Raw genomic sequence first — 6818 nt, 5'->3', positions numbered from 1 at the left:
GTTTATTCTATCCTATTAGAAAATATGTCGGGTGGTCGCACCCATTATATTTGCGCGACAACTAGAATATTGTCGTGTTGTATTTCAGAACATCAGTATTCTATCAGGGAAGGCAAGAATGAAACTGAGCTCGCTAGAATGGTGTTACAACACCAACATACCCCGTTGTGGGACGAGGTGGCCATAATAAGACATTGCAATAACAGAAATATTAATATAATAAATATAAATACAACTTTTTTTACCAAGAAAAATTCTTTGTTTCAGTCATTGATGTGAACAACAAAAAAATGACTGAAACAAAGAATTTTTCTTTGTAAAAAAAAGTTGTATTTATATTTATTATATTACTATTAAATTTGCCTTCATTGATAGAAATTGTTTTTAATATAAGTTGAAAGATAACACAAATTTATACTATATCATAAATTGTAAGTTGTATTGATAGATTTTTAACCAATTGCATAGCAGTTAAAAATATTTTGAATAGAATTCAAAAGTGTTGTATGATTTTATTGGTTTTAGAATGTGCTTGCTGATGGTTGAACTGAAAAGATTAGCAATTTATTTATTTTTAAATGTGTTGCCAAAATTTTAAAATATTTTGGTTTTAGTTTGTGATTTAATCCAATTTGTGTTTCATTGTGATAAAATACTATATTGAATGTGACATTAAATAGGAATTTCTTAAGAAATTGGACTGAAGAGGGGCAAAAAATGTGTGAAATGGACATTTTTATATGGAAGAGGACCTCTTGTTGAGTGTGCTTGTGGGAAAAAACTACTACAAACTTTCATCGAATATATAAAAAATAAAGTTTTTCTTTCAATTATAAGATTTCTTCATATCTATAAAACTATTCAAATTAAATTGTTACTGGATACCTTAGGTTATAAATTAAATTTAGATTGTACCTAGACTTTATATGGCTTTATTTAAAGTATAATTTAATTATTAATGAACAACATTCTGTAATAATCAATGCTTGACTATTGGTAATTTAGCTATTATGTTTTGCAGAAGATTTAGATTCTACATAAAAATAAAAGGCCAACATACATATTGCAAGCTTCAACTATCTATAGAAACACAAACAAACTAAAAAATAATCATTGACACAGAGTTTATTGCAATTCTAAGAGCTTATATATCTCTCTCTAAATGAGGATTTATGTTTGTTCATTTGTTACACACTACTAGGCCATTTGACCAATTGCTCTGAAGCTCAGCAGTTATGTTAACATACTTCAAACTTAGATAATGTTGATTTAAAAAAAATTTTTTAATTCAGGTTGTTACATCTAAGGACTGATATTTTTCTTTTTGAACAGTATTTTTGTAAAATTAATAATTGTGTATGTTTTAAATTTTTTTTATAAACCTGCTCAATGCCAGGTGTAACAAGAATAGTATAATATATGAGCTGCTCACTTGCCAAATTGATTAACTCCAAAAAACAAAAAGTAGAAAAATTGATAATATAAATTATTTTTAAAAATTCTTAAACTTTAAATTTAAATAAACATTGTAGAATGTACAGTGGTGTCTCATATAATGTACTTAATCCGTTCCAGATGCATGTCCATTAAGTCTGTTATATGAAACGCATTTTTCCATAGAAATACATGTTAAAACATATAATTCATTCCGCAGCATAAAATAACTGTATTGTACCATAAAAAAAAAAATGGAGCCGTTACCATTTATGCTGGGTAGTCAAATGTTGTGAGGAGGAAATGGAGGAACACTTTCTTTACACATTTATACAGATACAGACTTTTTACACATTGCAGCAAGCCTCTTTTTATTGTTTTTTAAACAGAGTCAGATTCAGGAGAGGCTACTGGAGCTTGCAGGGTTGTCTCCTCTTGTTCCTTTGTTTTTTGGCAGCTTGCTTCTTGAAAAACATGTCCAAGGTAGTCTGTTTCTCTCTTCTTCAATACCTGTCGGAAATGACGGGCAAGGGTGTTATTGTAGAGATCATTGATCCTGTTGGCCTCAGCTCTGTTTGGATAATGAGTGTTGACAAACTCCTGAACCTCTCCCTATTTGACAAGGAAGTTTTTGTCAACTTTCACTCCTAATGATGTCTTGCTTTGTTTCAATTGAAATCACCTTTCTGTTTTTTTAGACGCTATGATTTTCACAACACTTGAATAAATGTAAATACCCTGCACTGAGGTGATGTACGTAATAAACAGGGAGCAAGCCGAATTCCAACGGGAGTTCTGTACTTCAGATATAATAATATATTCTAATAATACTAATATACAGTGGGTGATCAGTTAACGAACATAATCCGTTCCAAGACTTTGTTCACTATCCGAGTTGTTCGTTAACCGATTATCGATTTACCATAGGTTTTAATGGGCATTTAATTAATTCGTTCTGGAGACTCCCAAAAATAAAAAATATATACTTTCTTACTACGTTTATTTATATGTAATAATAAAAATACATACATACACAGTCTTGCATTTTTATTAGTCATGTTTTTTCCGTTTGTAGGGGTTAAAGAATCTGTTTAATGTCGATTGCTTTTCTCTCTTCTTCAGGATTTTTCGTAAGTAATTAATAGCATTGCAATTGTAGAAATCCCCAAGCCTCAACCTGGTTAGGATGCCATTCTAAGACCGTTGTTCTGACATCCTCCCATTTCAAAGGATCTTTAATAACAAATATCGGCATTAATCCTCTTTTTCAGAAGAAAATATATCTCGCCGAGTTTTTTGGTGTTCTTCAAGAGTTCTTGGCGTTCTTCTGTCATCAGATCCATTTCAGGTTCCATTATGAACTCTTCGATGTCCTTTATTTCTCAGATGTGATATTTGTTACTCCTTTAGCCGCTTGAGTCTTCTTGATTATACAGTATTTTTCTTTGATAAGATTGAACTGTGGCCTACTGTAGACCTGTTCATGCCATACTGTGCAGCAACATTAGCCATCTTCTGCCCACTCTCTACCTTTGCTATTATACTCTCATTTTTTGAAAAGAAAAACAGACGCAAAACTTAACGAGTGCCTACCCAACAGTCTTGTGAATACATAAAAGAATTGTTTTTGTCAGAAAAATAAAAGGCTGGAATTACAAGAGAGAGTTTCAAAGTTTGGAGGAATACTATCCGATCAGTATATACCAGCTTGAGCATTGATGTCGACGTCTCCTATGCTCTGAAAAGTTTCGAATTGTTGCACGAAGAAGAGGGAAGACCAATTGGTATTCATTATTTTATGTCGCTTCTTCTTGTGTTTGTTCTGTGGGGTGTTCGTTGTCCGAACATAAAAATCTTGCATTGTTTTGTGGGGTGTTCGTTGTCCGAACATAAAAATGCGATAGTGTTCATTATCCGATCACCCACTGTATTATAAAAATAGCAGATTGTCATTGGCAACGGCAAAAGAGTGGAAACATCATTCGCACTTGTTCGCAGAAAGACTGTTGTTCGCCTCTTACAACTGCTGAACAGAAAGTTCGTTGTTTGCAGCAAGTCCGTTGCTCGAGTCACATAACGGCCAAACAGAAAGTCCGTTGTTCGCATTCGTTATTCGAGGTGTACATTATACGAGGCACCACTGTATTCTTATATACTGTTAAATTAAAGCATAGCTTTAATGTAACAATGTATGAAATTAGTTATGCGAAAAATGTAAAAATAATAACGATTATATCAAGGATTTACAAATGGAGTTAATCGATATGACCTGTGAATGGCTTATATATTAATTGCTCTTTTGATAATCATTTTTTATTTAATTTAAAATAAAATATGCAGTATGTTTTCAGGCATTGCTCCAGTTGATGGAATCAGATGTGATGATTCGATGCCGTCATCAAGACACAAGACTCGTGCAAGGATGTTTAGATTCAGCATTGAAAGAATACCAAAATGCCACAAAACAGAAGTGCAAAGTCGTCATTGATAAAGAAAACTTTTTACCATCAGACATGTAAGTATTCAGTAACCTGAAATTAATTTTATGTTCTCTTTAAAAATTTTGTCAATACATTTCAGATGTGGAGGAATTGATGCTTTCAGTGAAGGTGGTAAGATTAAAGTTAGTAATACTCTTGAAAGTCGATTGGAGATGATTAGTCAACAGGTATTTTATAACTTACTTTCAGTTCATTATAATTAACATTTTTAACACATACTAAAGACACTTTTTTTTTTTTAAAGCTGTTACCAGAGATTAGAGTTGCTCTGTTTGGTCGTAATCCTAATCGTAAATTTTCAGATTAATTTATTTAGTAAAATAATTAAAATTCTATTCCACTTACCATTGAATTTAACTGGAAGTAAAATTAAAATTATATTGTACTCCTGTTAAATTATTAAAGATATTATTGTATGAATTCAAGATTCAATATATGTATTTATATAGGAAATGTTAAATTTCATTGTTAATTAGCTTATTTCTATATTGTTGTGTAAATATGGTAAATATTTGACATTACATAGGTATATATGAAAAGTGTGGAAGCCTAATAAACAGAAATTCAATAAAATAATGATGGATAATACAAAATTATATGTAGGCATATAATAATTGATAGAATGCTCTCTCTTGTGTAATCAACTGTTATGAATTTCATTAGCTAAATCATTAAAATGTTTCATTAATTTTTAAATTGTGTGTTTTTTTAATCTGTAGAAATGATTATAAAACTTATAAAATAATATAAATTTATTGTGGATTTGTTATTGAAAAACTAAATACCTCATGGGTTCAAAAGAGAATTTTATGTAAAAGAAATTGAGAAATTTTAATTAGTACATAAAATATTTTTAAGCATTTTAAACTGTATACGATAGACTGACTTAGATTAACACATTTTATTATGCATGATTTGATAAATATTTTCACACATTAGTATATATTAGTAATATTTTCACACATCAAGGTTTTTAATTTCAAGCAACTTTTTTATATTCAATTTTACTATGATATATTATTTTGTTTCAAGTTCTCTGTTATTATGGGATTATTTTCATATACTGTTCCTTTTAAATGTCCCAAAAAGAAAGCCAATTCTTTTATCTCATTTCTAAGAGTATATGGCTTTTATAATCTCTAAAAACTTTTTAGAATATTTAGTTTCTTTTCATATGTGGATTGTTGTCATATTGCAACCAATAAAGTCTTTTATTACATTCTAAAAGTGAAATGAATTGTACAGTGATACTTGGATAGACATCTGTGATATCTGTAAAAAGTGGTTTAATCACGTGTCTTTTTTCCATTATTTTAGATATTGTTTATTATATTCTAATTGTTTTTTGATGTAGGCTACTTTAAGAAAAAACAATAGTGATTTTCATTATGTTATGTACTAAAGTTTTGAATATTGATGTAATAACTTGGTGAAATAAAATTTAATAATGATTGTTCAATGCTGGAAGAAGTCTATTAAAGAATTAAGCGTAACAAACTACAAACGAAGTCTGTACAGTATATAATGCTACCAACCAAGCATGTTTCACTACTACTATTGTGGTTCTTTATCAAATATATCTTGAGTTGTATTATTTTTACTTCATCCTGCATTTTGCTAATTATCTCTGCCTATATATTATAATTTGTCAAGAATAATTTTGAAGTTTGTTTAGATTTCTACAAATAATCATATTGATTAAAGAGAAAATAAAATACCATTAAATGTTTATTTTTATGTTGCTTGATATTTGATCTCTCAACATTTTGTTCTCCATAATATAATTTTCAATTTTGTTGTAAATAAAAGTAATAAGTGATTTATCTGAATTTGTAATGTTTTTAGAGTAATTTATATTGAAAATAATGCATTATATAATGTAATTCTGAATTGTTTCATTGTAACTAAACAAATTCTCTAGTTTCGTAGATTTATATTAATATATTTAGTTTTTTTTTTATTTAGTGCACACAATTTAGGATTCTGGCCATCACCGTTAATTTTTATTAATTCGTTCTAAGAAAATTTACAAAAAATGATAAAGTTCGCTTCTCGTACTCTCCATTAGTCAGAACCATTAACTTCAATTGCATCTTTTCACAATAATACAGTCAAACCTCTGTTGTCGAACATAATTCATTATCGTTTTTGGTGATTGGAATACAAGGAAGTTCGTTAAAGTTAGGCTTAACAGACGTCTCTGTTTGATGATGTCCCTGTGTCCCGGCCAGTTTTTCATGTTGTTCCAGTTATTTGGTAAAATTTTAAAGTGCCGAATATACAAGAAGTAAAAATAGTGCAGCCTCGGGTAAAATGGCGATTTGGCAACTGAAATATCCCCCTGTTACTCTCACTGTTGCCAATCTAAATATTTTTTATTTAGATCTAAGTACTTTTAATGTTGCCTAGATGTTTTCCACAGAATTTATAGCATTTGGCCTAATGAATTTAGCAGTGGCGTGCGTTGACATTTGATGATAGGGAAGTGCCGGCCTTGGATATAATCATTGAAAGCGTTATACAATATTTTGGTGTGTAGCATCCATTATCTAAACGGCGTGAGGTTGATGCTCTGTAAAGCGTATGCGCGAATTATATAATCTGGCTGCTTTATACGATTCAAATATTTTCGCCGTATTCGACAATACAGAGCTTCCGTTGGGAATATGCATATTCCAATTTACAATAACAATCTTATCATTTTTTCACATTTATAAAAATTTGTAATAAAATACATAATGCGGTTATAATAAAATATTAATTTTAAGTAATTCAAAGTACTGTAAAATATGAAAATAATCGCGCAATATGTATTTATATATAAAAAAATATAAGGAAAGTGCTTTCACAGCTTCCATGGACGGCACGCCACTGGAATTCAGA

The 6818-nt window shown here is 29.8% G+C and overlaps 1 protein-coding gene across 1 annotated transcript in view; it reads left to right on the top strand.

Moving 5' to 3' along the window:
• Positions 1 to 5764, top strand: part of LOC111633568 (V-type proton ATPase subunit E-like) — a 14542-nt gene extending 8778 nt beyond the window's left edge. Inside the window, exons 5-7 of the mRNA XM_023378162.1 lie at positions 3786 to 3949; positions 4015 to 4102; positions 4180 to 5764. Of these exons, the coding sequence (XP_023233930.1) occupies positions 3786 to 3949; positions 4015 to 4102; positions 4180 to 4242 (315 nt within the window). The 3' untranslated portion in view covers positions 4243 to 5764. The remainder of the gene's footprint in view (positions 1 to 3785; positions 3950 to 4014; positions 4103 to 4179) is intronic.
• Positions 5765 to 6818: the final 1054 nt, after the last annotated feature.

Source organism: Centruroides sculpturatus, unplaced genomic scaffold (genome assembly GCF_000671375.1).
Source record: "Centruroides sculpturatus isolate CEXI.00-Female unplaced genomic scaffold, Cexi_2.0 scaffold831, whole genome shotgun sequence".
Taxonomy (NCBI): domain Eukaryota; kingdom Metazoa; phylum Arthropoda; class Arachnida; order Scorpiones; family Buthidae; genus Centruroides; species Centruroides sculpturatus.
This window is presented reverse-complemented; position numbering and strand designations above follow the sequence as displayed.